Source organism: Pteropus medius, unplaced genomic scaffold (assembly GCF_902729225.1).
Source record: "Pteropus medius unplaced genomic scaffold, Ma_sr-lr_union100, whole genome shotgun sequence".
Taxonomy (NCBI): Eukaryota; Metazoa; Chordata; class Mammalia; order Chiroptera; family Pteropodidae; genus Pteropus; species Pteropus medius.
In genome coordinates, this window is record NW_024340696.1 from 27,940,870 (window position 1) to 27,964,402 (window position 23,533).

The 23,533-nt window shown below is 37.3% G+C and overlaps 1 protein-coding gene across 1 annotated transcript in view; it reads left to right on the forward strand.

Moving 5' to 3' along the window:
* Window positions 1-23,311, forward strand: part of FIG4 (FIG4 phosphoinositide 5-phosphatase) — a 96,061-nt gene extending 72,750 nt beyond the window's left edge. The window contains exon 23 of the mRNA XM_039870253.1: window positions 22,968-23,311. Coding sequence (XP_039726187.1) covers window positions 22,968-23,145 — 178 coding nt within the window. The 3' untranslated portion in view covers window positions 23,146-23,311. The remainder of the gene's footprint in view (window positions 1-22,967) is intronic.
* The last annotated feature ends 222 nt before the right edge of the window (window positions 23,312-23,533 follow it).

Genomic DNA, 23,533 nt, shown 5'->3' on the forward strand with positions numbered 1-23,533 from the left:
GGTTGAGGAAAGCTAGGAGGGAATAGAGTGGAAGCTCCAGACACCACTTTTGGAGACTCATACATAGTTATGTGTGTCTAATGCCAGAGGATAGTCAAGGAGGAGGTGAGAGATACAGACAAGTTGGAACAGGATCAGGAAGAAATGCTAAGTGAGTGACTCTTATCCTAAAAGTCTGTTTTAATCAGGAGAATGTAAGACTTATATTTGCATTTTAGAAAGGTCACTCTCGAAATAGCATGGAGAATGGATTGGATGCAAGGAAATAAACAACGTATCTGTTGGAAACAGCAGGACAAAGTGATTGGAGTACTAATGGCAGGTGAAATAAGGGAGGGGGTTATTTTGTAAATGCAGACTCTTTAGGGCTTGGTAAAGCTTGGTAATGAATTGAGTGTGAGGAGTATATGATAGGCGAGAGTTTTCTGGCTTGGTTGACTAGATAAGGTGGTATGTCACCAGGATTGGAAATGCACGACAAGCCAAATTTGGGGGCTAACGTGTTGTTCATTTGTGACAATAACAAGACATCCAAGATGATTTGTCTGGAGCTCAAGAAGTTTTACATTAAAGATATTCAGTAATTTAGCTTTTTTTTTTTTTTCTGCTCTTAATTTAAAAAGCAAGTAAGTAAAATTTCTTAACTTTCTTTAAAGGGGTCCAAGTTGAATAAATCATTTTCTGTGCTTTTTAAATTTCTTGAAGATTCCTGGTTAGATTAAAGGAAAAAGCAATCCTTTAATTATGAGTAGAGAGGAAGAATTTATTATGGTTTTAAATGTCTTATTTTTTACATGAGCAAATAGGTTAATCCTGTGGGAACAGATTTGGATATCTGATATAGCTACATGAGGGGTATTACTCATTGGTTTTCTTAGCTCTGTATACAAGAATCACATTTTGTAACTGTTTAACCTTTTGATATTTTGTTACTTAACAAATTATCATCAATTTTGTATATGGAAGGTGAGTGGGATGATTTGGGGCAGTCGGAGTGATTATTGAGCCTGTGCTATGTCACCGTGGCTTTCTGACAGTCATTTCTTTTGCACGATGAAGATGTGTGCCCAGGTATGTTATATTCATTGCCCTTGTCTTCTTGGATCATATACAAGTTGTCTTTTCAGTTAACATAAATTTTTGGTTGAAATACAAGAAAAAACTGTTCAATTTTATATTTAAATATAGCTTTACCATCCAATGTGTGACTCAGAACCCCTTGGGCTTTTACACATGATTTTAAAAATAAAGTACAAATCCCGTTAAGTCCTAATTTGCTTAAAATTTACTAACAGGCATCAGTAGTCTTTAATGTTATATAAGTAATTTTTCATGTTTAATATTGTAATATTACTATTCATTTTCCTTCTTGGCATATGAAGAAATTTGAGGAATACTACCATGGAAATTAATGGCATCATATCTTCATAATTTAAGGTCTGCTCATATTTTATAAACATCCTTCTGTCAGCCTTCCTAATTTTATGGTAAATAAAACCTACTATGTGACATTTTTAATCTAAAATGACTGTGATTCACTCGAGGCCAGGGCTTATCTGCCTTTGTATCTCCAGGCTTTAGCACAATACCTGGTAACAGAAAGCATTGAATAAAGTACAAATGAGTAATATTTGACATTTAGTAGTTTTACCTCTTTAATGAATATGCTATAATTGTGAGGGAGAAACAACTGTCACAGTTAACAAACTGAAGCAAACGGCAAGACAAATGATAAATATTTGCAAGTTTTTATTTCACGATATTTTCAGTTTTAGATGTAACAACTCAGAGTTTTTGGCAGATATCGCAGGATTTTTTCAATCGACAAACTATTACTGTCCTTATTAGTTAATATATACATTATGTTAGTAGGAAAAGCTAAAATACAATCATTTTTTAAAATTAAATTTAACTTTTTCCAGTTTATTGAAATATAGACATATAACATGTGTAAGTTTAAGGTATATAATGTAATAATTCGATATGCGTATATACTGCAAAATGATAACTACGGTAAGATTAGTTAACACCTCCATCCCCTCACATAGTTAGTGTATATGTATGTGCATGTGTGTATGGTGAGAAATTATAAAATCTACTTCCTTAGCAATTTTCAAATATACAATTCAATGTTATCGACTATAGTCACCATGCTATGAGAACTTTAAAAATCTACTCCCTTAGCAACTTTCAAATATGCAATACAGTATTGTTAACCACAGTCACCATGCTGTACGTTACATCCTAGAACTTATTCATCTTATATCTGGAAGTTTGTACCTTTTGACTGCCTTCACCCATTCCCCCTATCTCCCATCCCCTTTCTCTGGCAAACACCAATCTGTTCTCTGTTTCTATTTGTTTTGTTTTGTTTTGTTTTGTTTTTAGATTTCACATATTAGTGAGATCATATGGGATTTGTCTTTGTCTGTTGACTTATTTCACATAGTATAAAATCTTCAAGGTCTATCCATGTTATTTCAAATGGCAAGGTTTCCTTTCTTTTTATGGCTGAATAATATTGCCATTTTGTGTGTGTGTGTGTGTGTGTGTGTGTGTGTGTGTGTGTGTGTATCAATCACATCTTTTTTCTTCATTCATCCATCTGTGGACACTTAGGTTGCTTCCTGTCTTAGCTATTGTAAATAATGCTGCAGTGAACATTGGGCACATTTATCTTTTCAAGTTAGTGTTTTTGTTTTCTTTGGATGAATGCCCAGAATTGGGATTGCTGGGTCATATGGTAGTTCTATTTTTAACTTTTTGTGGAACCTTCATACTGTTTTCTGTAGCGGCTATACCAGTTTACGTTCCCACCAACAGTGCACAGGGTTCCCTTTCCCCACATCCTTGCCAGCAGTTGTTATTTCTCAACTTTTTGAGAATAGCTATTTTAATAGGTGTTAGGTGATATCTCATTGCGGTTTTGACTTGCATTTCTTTGATGACTAGTAATGTCGAGCACTTTTCCATGTTCCCTTTGGCCGTTTATATCTCTTCTTTGGAAAAACGTTCAACTCCTGTGTCCATTTTTTAATTGGATTATTTGTTTTTTGCTATTGAGCGGTATGAGTTCTTTATATATTTTGGATATTAACCCCTTTCGAAAATATTATCTCCATTCCATAGATTGCCTTTTCATTTTGTTGATCATTTCTTTTGCTGTACAGAGGTTTTTAGTTCGATATAGTCCCATTTGTTTATTTTTGATTTTGCTTGTTATGCTTTTTGTATCATATCCATAAAATCATTGCTAAGACCAGCTTCCAGGGGCTTTTCTCTGTTTTCTTTTAGGAGTTTTAGGGTTTCTGGCCTTGCATTTAAGTCTTTAATCTATTTTGAGTTAATTTTTGTATATAAGACAGGGGTCCATTTTCTTTCTTTTGCATGTGAATATCCAGTTTTCCCATCACTATTTATGAATAGATTACCTTTTCTCTATTGAGTATTCTTGCCTCCTTTGTTAAATATTATTTGACCATATATGCATGAGCTTTTTTCTGGGCTTTCAGTTCTGTTCCATTGGTCTATGTGTTTGTGTCTATGACAAAACCATACTGTTTTTTATTATTATAGCTTTGTAATATGGTTTGAAATCAGAAAGCATGATACCTCCAGCTTTGTTCTTCTTTCTCAGGATTGCTTTGGCTATTTGGGGTCTTTTGTGTTTCCCTACAAATTTTAAGATTATTCTATTTTTGTAAAACACGACATTGCAATCTTGGTAGCAATTGTAATTAATAGATTACATTGAGCAATATGGACTTTTTTAACGGTATTAATTCTTCCAGTCCATGGACATGGAATATCTTTCCGTCGATTTATGTCTTCTTCAATTTCTTTCATCAGCGTCTTATAGTTTTCATTATATAGATCTTTCACCTTTTTGGTTAAATTTATTTCTAAGTACTTTATTGTTTTTTCTGTTATTATAAATAGGATTGTTTTTTTCATTTCTTTTTCAGAAAATTTGTTGTTAGTGTATAAAATATAACTGATTTTCATATCTTGATTTTCTATTCTACAGAATTACTAAATTCATTTATTAGTTCTAACAGTTTTTTTTTTTTTGTTGGTGTAGTCTATATATAAGATCATGCATCTGCAAAAAAAGATAATTTTACTTCATCCTTTCTGATTTGGATCCCTTTTATTTATTTTTCTTATATGATTGTTCTTGCTAGGACTTCCAGTACTATGTTGAATAGGAGTGGTGAGAGTGGGCACCTTTGTATTCCTGATCTTAGAGGAAAAGCTTTCAACCTTTCACCATTGAGAATGATCGAGCTGTGAGCTTGCCGTATTTGGTTTTTATTTTGTTGAGGTACATTCCTTCTTACATAATTTGTTGAGAGTTTTTATCATGAATGGATGCTGAAAGTTTTCAAATGCTTTTTTGTATCTATCAAGATGGTCATGTGTTTTTCATCTAATTTTATTAATACGATGTGTCACATTTATTGATTTGCATATGTTGAACTATCCTTGCATCCCAGCAATGAATCCCAGTTGATTATAGTGTATGACCCCTTTAATGTGCTGTTGAATTTGGTTTGCTAGTATTTTGTTGAGAATTTTTGTATGTATGTTCATTGAGGATATTGCGCTATATAGTTTTTTCTTTTCTTGTAATATCCTTATCTGGATTTGGTATTGGGATAATGCTGGCCTCAAAACAATTTTGAGTGTTTCCTCTGCTTCAATTTTTTTGAAGGAGTTAAGAAAGATTGATGTTAATTCTTCTTTAAATCTTTGGTAGAATTAATCAGTGAAACCATCTGGTCCTGGGCTTTCATGGGAGGTTTTTTATTGCCGATTCAATCTTCTTACTTATTATTAGTCTGTTCAGATTTGTTTCTTCATGATTCAGCCTTAGTAGCTTGTATGCTTTTAGAAATTTATCCAGTTTTTCTAGGTCTTTCAGTTTGTTGGTGTATAGTTGTTTATCATTGTCTCTTATGACCCTTTGTATTTCTGTAGTATCATTTGTAATGTCTCATTCGTAATGTTTCATTTAGAATTTTACCGAATTAGATTTTTTTTTCTTGGTTAGTCTAGCTAAAAGTTTATCTATTTTGTTTATCTTTTCAAAGAACCAACCCTTGGTTTGTTAATCTTTTTGTTTCCTGTTCTCTATTTCATTATTTCTGCTTTAATCTTTATTATTTCCTTTCTTCTGATGACTCCTGGCTTCATTTGTTCTACTTTTTCTAGTTTTTTGAGGTATAAAGTTAGGTTGTTTATTTGAGATCTTTCTCTTTTCTTGCTAAATGTGTTTATCTCTATAAAGTTCCTTCTTATAACTGCTTTTGCTGCATCCCATAAATTTTTGTATGCTGTGTTTCCATTCTCATTTGTTTTAAGATTTTTTTACTTTTAATTTCTTCTTTGGTTCATTGGTTATTCAGGATTATGTTGTTTAATTTATATGTATTCATGAATTTTCCAGCTTTCATCCCGTTATCAATTTCTAGTTCCATTCCATTGTGGTTGAAAAAGATACTTGGTATGATTTCAGTCTTCTTGAATTTGTTGAGACTTGTTTTACGACCTAACATATGATCTGTCCTAGAAAATTTTCCATGTGTACTTGAAAAGGATATATATTCTGCGCTGTTGTATGGAATGTTCTGAATATAACTGTTAGGTCTATGTGGTCTATTATATCGTTCAAATTCTCTGGTTTGTTAATTGAATCTGTCTCTGAATGATCTATCCATTGTTGAGAAAGTTCTCAACTATTATTGTACTACTGTTTGTTTCTTCTTTTAGTTCTGTCAGTATTCGCTTTATATATTTAGGTGCTCTGATATTGGGTACATAAATATTTACAATTATTATATCTTCTCTATCTTCTATGGATTGACCCCCTTTGTCATTATTATGACTTTGTTTGTCCTTTTGATCATTTTCAACTTAAGTCTTTTTAGTCTGATAGAAGTATAGCTACCCCTGGTTTCTCAAAATAATCTTTTTTTCATCTCCTTATTCGCAGTCCTTGTATGTCCTTAAAACTAAAGTGAATTTCTTGTAGGTAGCATATCATTGGATCTTGTTTTTTAATCTATTCAGTCACTCTGTCTTTTGATTGGAGAATCTAATCTATTTATATTTAAATAAATTATTTATAGATAAGGACTTACTGTTGTCATTTTGTTCATGTTTTCTGTTTTGTAGATCCTTTGTCCCTTACTTCCTCTCTTGCTGTCTCCCTCTGTAATTTAGTGGCTTTTCAAAAGAGTGCACTTTGATTCCTTTATCATAATCATTTGCATATCTATTACAGATTTTTCCTTTGTAGTTACCATGAGGCTTACATAAAATATCTTGTATTTCTAACATCCTATTTTAAGCAGATAATAACTTCAATAGCATATAGAAACTTTATACTTTTACATACCCCCCTTACATTTTAGGTTACTGATATTATCATTTACATTTTTTTATATTATGTATTCAATAACAAATTATTGTAGTTATGGTTAGTTTTACTATATTTATTTTTTTTAACTTTTAAACTAGAGTTGCAAGTGAATTACACACCACCATTACAATATTAGAAAATCTGACTTTGACTATATATTTTCTATTACTGGAGAGATTTATACATTCATATGTTTTTGTGATATTAATTAGCATCCTTTTATTTCCACTGCCCACTTAGCTCCCTGGTCAGACAGGGCCATCAGCTCAGCTCTGCAAATAGCAAGAGCCTCTGACTGTTATCTCTTTTCATTTGTAGCTGCAAGGAGAAATGTGGTCTGCCAAAATCTGAATGCCAAAATCTGAGTGCTGGTTACTGTAAGCGCCGCCCCCTTCTTCATTTCCATCTGATTCTCTGTGGTCAAGCCCCAAAGATTTTCCCAGTGATCCTTGTGAGGTGAGACCCAAGTGGGCCTTGTGGGAAGTGCCCTACAATGGTAGAGGAGCTATATATCCACCTTGGGCTCTCTTTTCCACTGTATAAACTACAAGCCCAGGGGGACCCTCTCGGTTCAGTGCTGTGACAGTCCGGAGTGAGGTCAGAGTGCTGTCACTCTTCTTACCCTTCTAATGCTGTTCTTGTCAGTCTCAGTGGAAACAGGCGGCTGATGCAGCCTCACTCCCAGGTTATGAGATTTTAACAATGGTCTCTTGTCTATGGATAGTTGCTAGTTGGTCTTCTTTTCTTGTGAGGAAGATTGAAGTTGGGAATGATCTGTGTCACCATCTTGATCCATGATTTCCTGATTTTCACTTCTTTGCTACTACCAAATTGCTGAAGCTTTTCAAAAGAATTCTTCAAAAGAATCTCCCCCCATATGTAGCTAATTCTGGAAATCCCTAGATCAACATGCCTAAAATTAAGCTATGATTCCCTGATTTTTATTTGCCTATTGTTTCCAAATACATGAAGCTCTAAGTTTCGCTTTGTGTTTATATGTAACTTATTCTTAGAATTTTACAATTTAAAAAAAGATACTGTAGTTTGATCTCAGTTGCAAAGAATGAAAATTTTTACGTTAAAAAAAATCTTCCCTTTCAAACCACTTTCCTTACACTCTTTATAGAATGGTTTACATCCATTAGCAAAGGGTCACAGTTTCTATTCTGTGTGTATGATGTCACCAAACCATAATTAAGCCCCCAAATACCTGAGTAAACTGTTCTTATCTAGAAGAAAAGAGGAATTGAGGCTATCCTGACTTTTTTAACCATTTTGTTTTACTACTTATAATTGTGTTAGAAGTTCATTACTTAATGTCAAAATAAAGTCAATTAGTGCTTTTTAAGCATTGTACATCAAAGTAATACATCTTTGAAAATAAAACTCTTTTAGGCTTATTTCAGAGGATGAATAGCTAAATTGGTAGGTTCTTTATCATGTAGTTAGAAAACAGGAACATAAATTGACTAAATACAGTTGGTATGTTCAGATAGATTTATTTTTAATAATAGAACAGAGCTAGGAAAAACATTCTGATAATTTCAGCAAATGTTTAGCAGATAGAAAAAGAGTAAAAAAATGTAATTTTAGGTATCTTTTTAAGAACTCCAAATTAAATTATATTTGAAGTTTCTCAGACCAATAACTTTGTTCACACAGTCTTTTCTACTCAGTACTGTTCTTACTGGCCCCAAATTTTGCTTTTACTTGTTTTGAACAGTTTTTAACACAGTATATGGTATTATTCTTCTTGGATTTTCTCATGCTGTAACAGAATCAGTTATTGGTTTGTTTATAGATCATGTAGATGATATAATTAAATTGAATTTGTTATTTATTAGTTTATTATTTCATTTTAGCCTTTAATTTTTGTTTTTACATATGGAATCTTGGATGTTTCTCAACAGTCTCATAATGAAAATATCAGTCGTTATCATCTAAATTCTTCGTATACTTCTTTCTTCCCATAGCTTGTCTATAATGGCTTCTAAAGATGCAAAGATATAATCAGACCTGTCTGAAGAGGTGCAAGATGACATTTTCAGAATGTCCCATTACCATCCGCGCGCGTGTGTGTGTGTGTGTGTGTGTGTGTGTGTGTGTGTTTAGTGCATATTAGGAACATGAAATCTGAGAAATGGAAAATGCTTAGAGATCATTGGATTCAGTGCTCTGATTTTCTAAGAAAACAAGGCCTGGAGAGGGTCAGCAGCTCATTTAAAGTTACAAAACTTTTAAGTGATAAAGCTGAGATGCAAATTCATTTCTTGGGACTTAAACTCAAAGTCCAATAATATGCTATCCCGAGCCAGGCAGCTGGACTTTCTCCAGTCTATACCCCAATCTATATTGGGTACGGCTAAAACTGGGAGAACCTTCACAGGCAGCATGGACTGTAACAAAAGTGACAGCTAGTGGGTTGTTATCAAAGGAAGAAAAGGAAAAAGATGACAAGCATAAAGCAGTGAGTCTCAAAATGTGGTCTGCAAACTCTTGGGGGTTCTGAGGCCCTTCCATTGGGTTTATAAGATCAAGGTCGTGGCGCCAAACCGTACTGGTAGTCTTTTCTTCATTGCTACACACATACAGCAGAAAGAGAAAGGGAGAGAAGGTAAAGAAGGAAAGAGGGAGGAAGGAAGGAGGGAAGGCAGGCAGGCAGGCCAGTGACGCTTATGTAAATCCTTGATGATGCAGTAAAAATTACATGTCAACCCTCGAATGCATATCTTTTTAGTATTCTTTGTGACAAAACAGTAAGTACATATAAAACATTTTCATTGCATATAAAAATATGATGGTCGTCCCAAGGAAAATCACTTGTGAGATTGTCTAAGTTGGGAGCTGAACTCACCAGTTTTTTCACGGAACACCAGTTGAAATAATGATGACAAACTGAGTTTTTTGGACTTGGGCATTTGACAGACACCTTCTAAAAAATGAACAAAGTAAGCCTTTCACTTCAAGAAAAACAATTGGTAGAATTTGTTAACAATGATAAATGTGGATTTTTCAAGCCAGAATCAGAAAACTTATATCTATCATCATGAATACTTAGATATTTCTGGTGAGATTGGTAGTGACCTTAACAAATACGATTTTTTAAATATTGTATCATGAAATATGTTACCATTTGGAAGATCTTCCTAACTCAGGGAGCCAGTATTGTCCACGTGACCGATGCATTGTTCGAACCCCCTTAGGATACTTTCAGCTTCAAATAACGGAACATCTTACTCAACTGATTTGAACACTAAGATGATTTATAATTTTATTTCTCTGAAAGATTGCAGACAGGTTTGGCTCCGGAGTTGGCTGATTCAGGAGCTTCATGGGATCGTAAAGTTCCCAGTTTCTTTCCATCTCTCTGCTCTCCTATCTTCAGACTGGTAGCAAGGTGGCTGTAGTATGTCCAGGTATTACAATCAGACACAGCAGTGCCTAAGGGAGAAAGGGATCGTTTCCCCTGTGTCTCTTTAGGAGCAAGGAGTCCGAGACCCTGCCCAGCAGACTTCGCATGCCTCAGTGGCCAGGATTGGGTCACATGCCAGTCCCTAAACTTGTCACAGCCTAGAGCCATGAGCTAGCTGTGATTGGCTTAAAATAATCATTTTGGGGGGCATGGATTGAGGATGTAATTCACAATGACTTAGTTATTAAAAACGAAGCAAAAAGAATCCTTCATACTTATCCAGTCAACTGGAAATTTATTTGCACAGGTGCCCAATAAGGGAGGCAGCATGAATCTGTGGAAAGAACTCTAAGCCTGAGAATCAGGAGCCCTGGGGTCTGATCCTACATCTGGCATTGTTGAACTATGAGTCCTTCCCTGTCGGGGCCATGCTCCTTCATCTGTAAAATGAGGGCTTGGACTAGAGCACTCTTTCTGACATCCTCTGGTTCATTGGTTCATTTATTCACTGGCTCACTACTTTATTCAGTAATACTTATAGAGTGCTTACTTTATTGTAGAAATCACAGAGAAGGATACAAATATATACTAGAATGCTGCCTGTTTAATCACAACAGATGTTCTTCCTCCTGCATTATACACACTTGAAAGCCCATAGGGGTTTTTTCACTCATAGAATAAACTATTTAATGCCTTCAGCAAAGAGTCTTTGCCGCAGTGCTCATTAGCAAACAGTTACAATGTGAGAGTTCTCTCTCATCTTATTAAAATTTAATTTATTCAGCAGTGAGAACCTAGACCCACAAATAATATATTCTGAAAAACATAAGTCTTTGTCCTCAGGAAAGATGCTCATGGGCCTGGCTGTCTATGATTGTAGTAGTTCCCTCAATATCAGAAAGAGTGCAATGCAGAGAAGCATGCCGTTAAGAGAACAGAAAGGCAGCCGTGAGAAATGAGACCGTGTTCTCTGAATACCCAAGGCTACTCTTACACTTTATTTTTCAGATAAAATGATTAGAAAGGTTTTATTTATTTTTTTTTTTAAACCACGCAGCTAAAATTTTGGAGATTTTTCTCGTGTGCACTGTTGGTTAATTTTTCATGTCACATGACATGTTGAGATAGCTGGGAAGATTTATCTCAGAGAAGAGAATTAAGAGTCATGTGCTCATTCTCTCAAGTAATATTTGAATCACTGTCAAGTGAAGCAGGGCTTTTTAAAGTTACTTTGGGGACCAAAAAGTGGAACATACAAGGAGGAAGATTTAGGGCCGCTAAAGAGAAAATCTTTCCAACAATTAGAGCTATCAACAATGACATGTATAAGCATTCCGTTATCAAAAGTCACAAGTTCTCCCATTACTGAGCGTACTAAAGCAGAGTCTCGATGACCTATCAGTAATATTGTAGAAAATGTCTTCATTTGATCTGAGGTTGGACAAGATGATTTGGAAGGAAGGTCATCTCTAAGATTCTGTAATTATTATCACAGCCTACAGACTATACAGATAATAATCTGTAATTATTATCTGATGGTTGGGATCATTAGCAGTTTAAAACAAAAAGTATGAGATTCATTTATTCACCAAATATTTGTTAAGCCCCTACTATATGTCAGGTACTGTTCGAGACTCTGGAAATACAGTAAAGAATAAAACTGACAATCCCTCAGGAGATTTATGTTCTAGAAGAGGCAGACAAGCATTGAACTAATAAAACAATTTCATATTAAAATAAATGCCTTTAAGAACACAAACTAGGGTGATGGGGAGAGAGTGATTGGGGCAGGTAAAGGTTAGGGTCTGTTTTAGATTAGGTTTTGAGGGAAAATCTCTTTGAGGAGTTAACATTAGAGCTGAGACCTGAATGAAAAGGAAGTGTCTGTCCTGAGGTGACTGGGGAATAGTGTTCAAAGCAGAGGGAACATGCACAAAAGACCAGGGCAGGAACCAATGTGGCATGTTTGAGAAGCAAACAGAAGGCTGAATGAGAGGCCCAGAGGAATGTGCTATGAGAAGGAGTAAGGCATAGTAGGAGCCAGATTCCTGAGGAGCTTAGCCATTACTCTGTCCACTAGTAAACCATTGGAGGGTTTTCAGTAAAGAGTAGCGTGCTCTGATTCCCATCTCTAAAAGATGACCGTGGGCGCTTTCTGGAGAATGAATTGCAGGCAGCAAGGTTGTAGGCAAAGAGGGAAATAGGAAACTCAAGAGAAGTGTGGTTTCACAGAAGCCAAGAGAAAAAAAATGTTTCAAGAAGGAAGGAGTGGGTAGTAGTGTTGAATACAGAAAAATTAACGGGAAGGTAATTGATGGCCTTGATGAGTAAATGTTTATGGGTGGTAGCTTTGCAAGCACACTTGGAGTGAATTTAGGAAAAAAATGGGAAGTGAGTAAGAGGACATGAAGAGTAGAAACCATTCTTTCAAAAAATGCTATAAAGGGTGCAAAGAAATAGGACTGTATCTGGAGGGGACTATAAAATCAAGAAATTGTTTCTATGATATGAGTTAGTATGACAGCTTATTTGTGTGCTGGTGGAAAGGGATCTACAGAGAGGCAGATGCTGAGGATTCTGGACGAAGAGTGGGTAATTGCAGGAAAGAGATCCTCTAAAGGGCACTATGAGTTGTTTTTGCATTTTTATTGAAATCCATAATTTTATTATCTTTGATGTTGATTAGTTTGTGAGATTTTCTGTATTAAGTTTAACCATATGAAATTAACAATAGTCATATGTTTTTGACCTACAAAAACAGCAGTATCATAATTCAACCTAATAAAATTAGAATTTTCTACTTTTAACTTAGACAATTTTACATTTCTCTCCTACGTCTTTATAATTTATATACATTTTTAATTTGGAAACAATCTCAAACTTATCTAAAAGTTGCAATTACAGAACAAAGAATATTTCCCCTCCCCTAAACCATTTAAGGGTAAATTGCAGACCTGATAGCCTATTTCTCCCTAACATTTGAGTGAGTGTTACCTATGAATAAGAACATTCTCCTACAAAATCACAGTGCAATCTAGTAAAATCAGGAAATTAACATCAGTGCATTGCTACCAGCCAATCCTCTGACGAAGCTATTGAAACCCCATTCAAATTTCTGCCGGTTGTTTCAATAATGTCTTTAATCTCAAAAAGATCTAGTCCAGCATCTCATGTTGCATTTAGTTGTCCTGTCTCTTTAGTCTCCTTCATTCTGGAATAGTTCCCCATTTTTCCTCAATTTTTATGACCTCGACACTTTGAAAAATACAGACCAATTATTTTGTAGAATGGCCCTCAATTTGCATTTGTCGTGATTATCTTCTGGTTATGAATCTTTGGCAGTGTGGCAGCCAGCCTGCAGATTGGCCCCACCTCTCGTTATTCACATGCTTATGCAGTCTTCTCCCACATTGTAGCAGAAGCGGTCAGGTTATAAAAGTGATATCTTGGATCACTTGGTTTGGGGGAAGCAAACTTCGTGTTGTGAGCAGCCCTAAGGACAGGCCCAAATGGCAAGGAACTGAAGCATCTAACCAACAGCCGGTGAGAAACTGAGGCCTGCTGACTATGTTGAGTGAGCTTGGAAGCGTATTCTTCAGCCCCAGTTAAACCTTAAGTCGACTGTCACTGTAGCCAACAGCTTGACTTCTACCTTGTGAGAGCCCTCGAACTGGAACCATTCAACTAAATCAGTCCCAGATTCCTGACCCCCAGAAACCATGACATAATAAATGCTTGTTGGCTTAAGGCACATATGAATACAAGCAGGAATATTGCAGAAGTGGTGGTGGGTTCTTTTCATTGCATCCTGTCAGTGGCACGCGATTTCATTTCATCCCATTGCTAATGATCTTTATTTCAATCCCTTAATTAAAGTTATGTCTTCTGTGTTTTTTCACTGTGAAGTTGCTCTTTTTTTCTCCTTTTAATTAGTGAATATTTTGTGAGAGATACTTTGAAACTATGTAAATATTTCTTCATCAAACTTTCAATTTTTTCATTTATGGACTTTTTTTAGTATGAGATCTTGCTTTCCAATTTTATTCAATGGGGAATAATCTGTCGCTATCGTTATTTATTTTGATGCTCAAATTGTTCCAAATTTCAACAGAGTCCCTTTAACCTGGCTTCTGTGTTCTTTGGATGTGTCCTCATCATTTTTTGAGCATTTCCTTGATTTCTGGCACAAGATGTTCTAAGCTCATCATGTTCTTTGCCTGCCCCAGCCATGAAATCAGTCATTTCTTTAAAGATCTTTGGTTGTTTTTAGTGGAAAATGGTATTAAAGCCAAGATCTGGGCACTAGGTGTGTCTGTTGCCATTGGGATGTTGCTACTCCCAGGCCCTTTCATAAGACATGTACATATTTGCATATATATGTAAATATGCATATACATAGGTGTATATAAAAGTACATTTAAAAATACATATATTTTTATATAATATAAATGTGTTTATAAACATAACATAAATAAGTATAGGTAAAAATATATATATTTAAATCCATAAATTCATACCAGTACCTCTAATTATAGGGTACCCAGCATCTATTCTAGTCTTCTCTCTTTCCATATTAGTGACTTGCTTCTCTAGCAGTGAGAAACTTGGCTCCTGTTACCTTTATTATATTTATTTATTTGATTAATTCCCCCAAACATAGCCAGTCTTCCATCACCACTGCATAGAGGTGCCCTCCATTAAGGCTCTGACTCCCATTACAGAGACACCACCCTTATAAACGCCCTCCTCACCCCACTTGGGCTCTGACTCCCCACACGCTGTCACAGGCTGTCTCTCCTTGCTCTGCCCCATCTAATGGCTTTAGGTCTGACTTGTTCTGGGGAGGAAGAGGAAGAGCAGGGCTTTATGATTTTTATAATGGACGTCAGCACTGGAAGGGACATTCTGCTCCCTCGCAGCTGAACTGAGAATGTCTTCTGTAATAGTGGCTTTCAGATTTCTTGTTATAACAGAATATCTTATGAAGCTTGTTGAGATCCAAATCCCAAAGCAAACAAAAGACAATAAAAACAGGAAACAGCCAAAGTGTCCCTAGAAAATGGTTAAAGTAGATTATGGGGATACATTCAGTTTTCATTTTGGACTTTTGGTTCCTCTTTAAACTTTCTACATTTATACTTTTATTTATATTAGTAACACTGACATTATGGGCCATGTTTCCTTTATAATTTTTTGTATTAAAAACAAAATTAGCATTATTTTCTTTTGAAAGGAAGGCAAAATACAGAATTCAAAACCCTATTGCTAGAGATTCTGATTCAGTATCCTTGGGCCTGAGGCCTGGCAATCTGTGTTTCATAAAATTCCCCATTTGAAGGTAGTGACCAGCCAGTTTGGGGAAACCTTCTGCCGAATCTTCCATAGTAGTCCCCTCGGCAGCTGTCCAAATCCCCACTGGGCAGCACGCCCAACATGCCATCAAAGACGGACACTGAGATGAAGCCACATGAGTCTTTCTGACAGTTGGTTTTATTTTGAAGGCTCATGATCCTACTGATACCTCCTTCCAAAAGATAATTTTCTCTAATTCTTATTAATAGTAAAGGAAAAGCCAACTCTGAGAAGATGCGGGTTAAGTACTCTTCAAAACTATCAGCGTCATCGAGAACAAGGAAAGGCTATTGTCACTGCCAAGAGGAACCTAAGGGGACACGCTGATTGTATGTAACATACCCTGGGTGGGATCCCGGAACAAAGAAAGGATATTAGGTCAAAACTAAGTATGGACTTTAGTTAATAATAATGTGTCAATATCAGTTGGTTAATTGTAACAAATATACCTGTGCTAATGGAAGATGTTAATAATAGCGGAAACTGGGTGTGGGATAGGTGGGAATTCTTCATCCTCTTCATAATAATTATATAAACCTAAAGTGGTTCTAAAATCAAAAGTTTATTAGGAAAAAGGTTCAGGTTATAAGAGATGTAATGATATAATATGGCAGGCTCAGTGGTAGCCCTTTGTAAATCATCAGGAAAAGGTGAAAATACCCTAATGAGCAAGAAGAATGAAAGTAGGGTATCATCACTTCTATGTGGGAATAAGGCACATGGTCATTACTGTAACCTACTGGTCTGAGTTTCCAGGAGTGACAGGCCATTGCCGCGCCTACTGTAGGAAATTTGAGGGCAGAAGAGACAGATTGCTCCCAAAGGTCACTGTGTAGATGTCTAGTAGATGACCAGTTGCCCTGAGGGAGAGTCAGGGCCTGCACACAGGCAGGGAAAAAGGATGACTCTGGGTGGTGCAGTTCCTGCTTTGCCCTTTGAGAACAGCTGTTATGTCCTTGATGTGCAACCTGCCCTTGATTGGCAGAACAGACCCAGTGCTGTGCAGGATAAGCAGTCCCTGCAGCCCGTGGCTCAAAGCCAAGTGTTCTCTCATTAAACAACAGCTGAAATGTTCAAGTTATAGCCTACAAAACAATGCAGCCAAATACTGTTGGCCACTCCCCTGGTGTTTGTAATAAAAACACAGCTGGAACAGAGAAAAACTGCATTTCATTTTATAACAAGATAGATAATGTGTCCTACAGATGGGAGGGAAACCATACAGTTTATAAATTGCATCCTGAATTGGAAGCATTTTACCTTTTTTGAGCCCCAAAATCATTCTACTTCATTTCTCTAAAACCAAACTTCTTTTAAAAACACAAATGACATTTTTATTTTACAGTTCTCAGAATGTAAAAGCAGTGTCACTCTGCCATATCTGGACCAATAAAAATATTAATGGCTGTGGCCAAAACATAAAAAGTACCACCATGCTTTGACAGAGTATCCCTTCTGGCTCCTTGGGCAGCAGACATACATGTGCCCAGTTGCTGGGAGTATCCCCTTCACACTAGAACCATCTAGGAACAGGGCTCATCTAGGAGCCTGGCTGCCTGCTGCTAGGTAAAGCAAAAGAGAGTTGGAACTGGATGTGCTTTGCTCATTGGCTGGCTTGGTTGCAGAAAGCATAATCCTCTCTAGGTAGGATTATCAAACGGAAAGTGATTTGTGATAGGATTATAGGTGGTTTTCAGAATCACTGGAGAGCCAAAGAAACAGACAATAGACCAAGCTTCCAGGAACAACTCCCAAAACCGTATGGCACACCATCAAAGTGGCTGTTGCATCTGCCTTGATCAGGAAGCTATCACAGCAGCTCTGGCTGCAAAACCAGGCTCCTCAGATACAATCAAGAAGTTACCACTACAGTGGCCAACTCAAGAACATGTCACCTTTGCCACACACAGTCTGCAAAAGGGATCCCCTACATCTAGCTTTTATCCATGCTACTCAGTTCCAAATCATTGCTCCTATGAACAAAAATGGTACGTAGAACTTGAATCATATTTTGAACCTGAATTTCAAAGGAGTCTATGGTATTCCTTTTTGCTGTTCAGCTTCTGCATGCCGGAAAGAAAGTTCAAGTAGATATTGAGAAATCTATTCTGTTATCCATGACAGTCTGGCCCTCCTGCTATCCAGTTATCCTCTTGCCATAAGTAGAACCCACTCCCCACCCCTCATAAGTTACTGCATCCCACTCAAAGTCTATGATATCTGAGTTTTATGCAGCTCTCTTTATCATGTCCAGATGAGGTTTCTTGTAATCTCGTGACCTCTAAACAAAAAGACTGTCTGCTCCCAATATACAATGGTGGCAAAAGAAAAGAAAAACTCTCATTCAGAAAGGGAGAGAATGGGAAACATACAACTGCCATATGTATTAGCACTGATCCAATCCCATTAGGCAAAAATGAGGAAAGCATCCTACTTGGATAGTGAAGTACAGTCCTTGGTTCTACTAGCCATCTACCATTGGGTGCAATAAAAGTATAGCTGATAGGCAGTCATTTTTTAATGTCCCAAACTCTGCTTGTACTTCTGCCATGTAGGCACTGTCTGATTAGCCAGATGTAGATGAAGCACATGACTAAAATCTCTACCACCTTCTCACCACTGCCCCCTCTGACAAGCTTGTAACAGCCTCTAAGGCTCTTATGTGTATTACATTGACTATATATATAGATATAATAAAAATAGGAAGTTACATTTTAAGGCGTTTAAAATATGGTTAGTGCTGCTGAGGAACTAATTTAAAATTTTATCTAATTTTAATTAATTTAAACAGCCATATATGGCTAATAGCCACCATATTGGACAAGCGCAGTTTGAGAGCTCCATTTTGGACTTAGATGTCTATAGTTGTGCAAGGAACGTGAGTAATATATAGCACTGTCTTAATTTTTTAACATGAAGAAGCAAACACATTCTCATTGTATCACCTTGGTAGAACAGATTCATGACTAGGCTTCAGTGTATGAGTGCCTTGTTGGAAAGGTACAAGCAACCTAACAAGGGGACTAAGGAGAAGCAATGGATAGTCACAGAAAAATGTTAGAACGGCACCCACAGACTGAGGGCTAAAGGCTCTGAGCAATACTAAAGGCTAGAAAGAGAGAACATCGTTTCATGGCCATGTGTGTCATAGGCCTCTCTGCCAGTTAAGTGATGAGTTATTATTTCCTAATAGAAATTACAAAACTGGCAGAAAGACAAATAGACTAATAATCAAAGGTTAGTGCTATTCCAGCATTTGCTGAGGTCTTGCTCCACTGAGACCAGAGCATCTGGTTGATGTGAACCTGTCCTAATTATTGTTTTCTCCTAGAAAGTAGAGGAAGTAATGAAAGAAATAACCTAATGACAGTCATCATCTGCAAATAAAGGGATTGGTAGAGCTCTTCTGTAAGGTCTCCAGCTATAATATTCTTCTGATTCTGTGACTCAGTCATGAATAACAAAGAATGATTTGGTGAGATGAAAACGGCCACATTGGGAGAAAACTTAGAATTTGCGTAGCAACAGGAAGGACCACTGGAAGGAAAGTATATTCTGTGACTAGAACCATTACTAAATTTTCTGGAAATGCCAAATGGGGTTTGATGTATGCCAAAATGCTAAATATAGAAAAAGTATATATGGAAGAGTATCCCATATATAAAATTATTGAGATTATCCAAATATTGTCTAGTATTTCCCTCACCAACTACAAATCATTATGACTACTAAATTTAGAAGACATTTCAATCTGAATTAAATATTTTCTTGTGAAACCAACATATGTTTATTGGGTACTCAATACACATAAGTCAGAAAAAAAGCCTCAACAGGAATTGAACTTTAAAGGGGATTCAAACATTAGTTCTGCATCCAAGTGTAAGATATAGTTATTATCAGACATGTTCAGATTATAATCAAGCGAATAATACCACATTTAAGAAAGAGCATTAAAGGGCGTGAATAAGGATTTTCTTTAAAAACATGTGGTGTGTCTAATGAATTTCCGCCTGAAGCGTTGCTCTTCTGTGAATGGGAACTTCAGTTAAGACTAAGTGTCATCAATCCTCTGTGTTTGAGTGCACCAAGCAGTAGGGGTTGAGCAGCCCACAAATGAACTGGCAAGTAAGTACATTATTCTAAATAAGACTGTAACATTCCTTGAGGGGAAATACATAGCTCTCCTTGAAGATGGAACTAGGTTTTGTAGATAAAAAGAAATAAGCCTACAGATTTGTAATTGTAATGATTTACCACCAGAAATAAAACTAGCATTTGAATTAGAGGCAATAGATCTTATGCCTTTGCGGGCTGTGAGGAGAAGCTGGAAAAAAAAAAAATCTCTTTGTGGCCAAGAGAGAAATGTGGAACCATTTCTTTCCATCATGAAAGTGCAATGATAAACCAGCTCTCTCTGCTGGAATAAATAAAAGAAAGTGGTCTCACAATTTCTACATCATTTAGTGTTTAAATACTGGTTTGTTTGTTTTTTTCCATCCCCAAAACAGACACCTTTTAAGCTAATAAAAAGACTATTCCATGTAGTATTGGAAGTGTTGTTAGATCGAACGCCGTCTCTTTCCAGTGCTTTCAGGGACAAAGTGCTGACCACCAGCCCCTTGCGAGCATCTTGGACGTTTTGCATTTCTTGCCCATCTTGGATATGTGTAAGCCAACGGGGAAATTAAACGTTTCTCATTAGGAAATGTGTGGCGAACCTAATATTGCTGCTTATCTTTATAATTAAATGTTAAGTTATGCCTTCTCAATGTAGGGTTAATAGTAGTATATTATTTTTTTTAAAAAAATTCTTGCTTAAAAATGACCACAAATAAGATCTTATTTAACATGGTACATACTTCTCAAACTTTAGTATCAGAATCACTTGTTAAATCCCTTTGCTGGGCCCCACCCTCAGAGTTTCTGATTCAGTGGGTCTGGAGTAGCCCTGAGAATTTATATGTCTAACAAGTTTCTAGGTGACGCTTATGCTGCTTGTCTCGGGATCACACTTGAAGAACCACTGCCTGAAAACTATGAGGAGCGCGTTGTGACTGGCTTCTTGACGTCTAAGTAAATTGAAGAAACAAAGGTTTCTTTGTGAATCCATTTCTTCCTGCTCCTTTTTCTGATTATGCCAGTAATATTGAGTATGTCTTAAGCTTCTTTCTGGCTCAAGTCCACTAATAAACATTTTAACATTACGATTTTGTTGTTTAATATAGACTTTGAATCTAGAAGGGAAAAAAAGGACAAAGGGCCTAGCTGATGCATGTTCTGACTCCCTACATTGTTTTGAAGCTATAGTGAGGTGGTCTTGGAGAGACCCACCTGCCACTCAGTCTGATAACATTTAAGCTGTTTGGCATTTCGTAAAGTGTTTCTAACAGTTTCCCATTACTCCACATGGCAGCAAAGCAGTTTCCTGAGAAGTAGGGTGAGCTGTTGATTGATTTGCTGCTAAGAAACCCAAGGCACTCGTTAGAAGTGGCTGATCTGTGCCCCGGTTCATGGTTTCCCTAGCCCTATGTCATCGGCCAGTTGCTGGGCCCTGATCCTGTCACCTCCCACAGTCCGCCTGCCTGTGTGTGTAGCTGAGGCCTCTGAAGGATAAAGCAATGACTTGGTGACTTGGCATTCTCCTTTCTCAGCCACATTAATGTTTAGTTCCCAGACAGTATCTTTTTATGTCTGTTGGATGTCTGGTGTGATTTTTGCCAGAGAGGTCTTCATTAGTACACACAGGGTTCCAGTCAAAGGTCTGGCTTCAAAGAGAGGACAAAAACCATGAGTCCCATTTAAAAATTGACTTTAAATATGTCCTCTGTGAAATGGAGGGTATAATCCCTGTGTTTGCTGACTCCTTTGTTTTTTGTTTAGTTAAATAAGGATACATCCTAAGATTATGTGAAATTATCAAAGTGCTTTGAGACAAATGGGAGTATTTCATAAACTATATACCAAATTTGAGTTGAACTATATTACCCTATGTTATCCAGAGAGAATATTCCACCTCCAGTTAAATTTTGTTTTAATGTGACTTTATTTAATATGACTTAACGCAGCGTCTCCAGCCGTGGCAGGACGTGTTAGTGTTCTAGGTAAAGGCAAGAAGAGTCAGCCACCTCGACTGCTCCTGGGAGAGTAAGGAAGGCCCACATTTAACTGTGACAAACCCTGTGAGGATTGAGGGTGTTACTGCACAACTCCCGTCTTCCGTGTATGCCTGCATTGCCTCATGTCCCTTAAAATGGTGACATTCCAAGTACAGAACCAGCTGAGTCTGAGGTCCAATTCTGCTTCTGACTCAAGGAGATCTTTCCCAGCCAACCCAATAGCAGTCATCTAGGATACCTTCCTGATTCCTCTGATAAGATGCACATGAGCTAATAGATTCTCCAGATCTTCTCTCTCTGTATTATCTTGGTGGCCTGATGTGGAGAACTGCCCTCCGGGTGGCAGGGCCAGCCCTGAGCTAAGTGGTGGCATGTGTTGTCATTGTACTCCCGATCCCTCACAACGTCTTCCTAGCTTACCATCTTCCCTTACCAGTGGCCCCTTCCTGACCTTCCACCCACACTATACATGCATACTCCCTCTGCATCACACCTGACTTGCTTGACTCATCTCTTGAGGCCCTGTCTCCAGATAAGGATGTAATAACTAGTAGGCGCTCAACCTTCGATGAGTAGAGGGTGTGTCAGACACCAAGATGTATTTTGACAAGGACTTTCTGGAGATAGTACCTTCCTCCAAGGGGTGGATGGCAATTTCAAGCACTAGGTGTGGTAGGACTAGAGGGGTATTTTTGAACAGACAGATTCTTGGGTGCTTTTCAAATCACTCTGGAGAGGAAGGAAGCTCCCTGTTAGAGATCAGTAATCTCTCATCCTAAAGCCTGAGGCTAGATGTGTTTTAGAATTCAGAATTTTGGGGCGTTAGCATACCAAGATAGTACATATGCCTTATAATAACATCCCTAGTGTAATTTGAGGCCTTGTCTGATAATTAAATATATTAATATTCGCATGACGTAGGATTGAGTATTGTCAGTTCAGGTTAGGATGTACCACCAAATGAGTTTCACTTGGGTCAGATCTTACCAGCAAAGTAACGTTAGGTTATTAAATTTTTTAGGATTTCGGAATTTCAGATAAGGAATTATGCATCTGTAATTACTAACAATGGTTTGTATTCACTGAGCACTTATAGTGTGCCAGGCACTATGCTGAGTGAGCACTTCACACATACAAAGGTTACTACTGTCATCAGTGTGTGAGGTAGGAATTATTAGTATCTTCTACTTCACTGATTCCTACTAAGTCTTCCTTTTAAAAAACAATGTCTATAGCTGTTAGAACGAATATATGAATTCAGTAAAGTTGCAGGATACAAAATCAATAAACAAAAAAACGATTGAGCACCTACTCTGTACCAAGGAGCAAAAAGTCTGTACGACCACCCCCCTAAAGTTTCTCAGTCACGGGAGAGAGTCAGACGATGCACAGATGGGGATATGCCCAGGCCTGTGAGAACAGTAGAGGGGTGACCGCCTGGCCTGTGCTTCGGGGAAGGCTCCCTGGCCAGGTGCTGACCCAGCTCTGTCATCCAGGCAGAGGAGGAGGCCATCTGTGAGAGGACAGGGGAGCTCACTGCAGCCGCTTGTTGCTGCTAAGCCCGTGTGTTCAAGATCAGTAGCTCTCAAACACTTTGAGACCACTGCTCCCTGTGGTCCTTCACTTTATTTTCTGTAATGTAGCCCTCTCTTCTGTTTTATAGAACACCCATTTCAGCTTTCTCTCAAGACAACATCTATGAAGTTCAGCCTCCAAGGGTAGATAGAAAATCCACAGAGATCTTCCAGGCCCACATCCAGGCCAGTCAAGGTGTCATGCAGCCCCTCGGGAAAGAAGACACCTCTGTGTACCGAGAATACATCAGAAACCGCTACCTGTGAAGAGGAAGCAGGTCACCCGTGTGACTCTGAGGGGGACCAACAGAGTCAGTTTGCTTATGTTATAGTCTGTTTTGTGTCATCTTAAAAAGGTAATTTCCTATTAGTCCTTTCCTCTTTTTGTAATTGGTGAATTATAAACTCTAGGTAATAAAGAGATGACTGAATATTTTGCTGTCATTGCCTTTGCTTTATTTTAGAAATACTTTGTTTAGAAATGCAATCAATATAGTATCACACTATCACATTATGAAATTAATAGCTATTTATTGAGCAGCTGCTGTGTGCCAGGCACTTGGTAGGTAGGGCCTGAGAGTATGACAGTAAGCATAACAGGCCAAAAATTCCTCTCTCGTGCAAAACGAAGTCAGAGTATTTTTCTTTGTAGTTA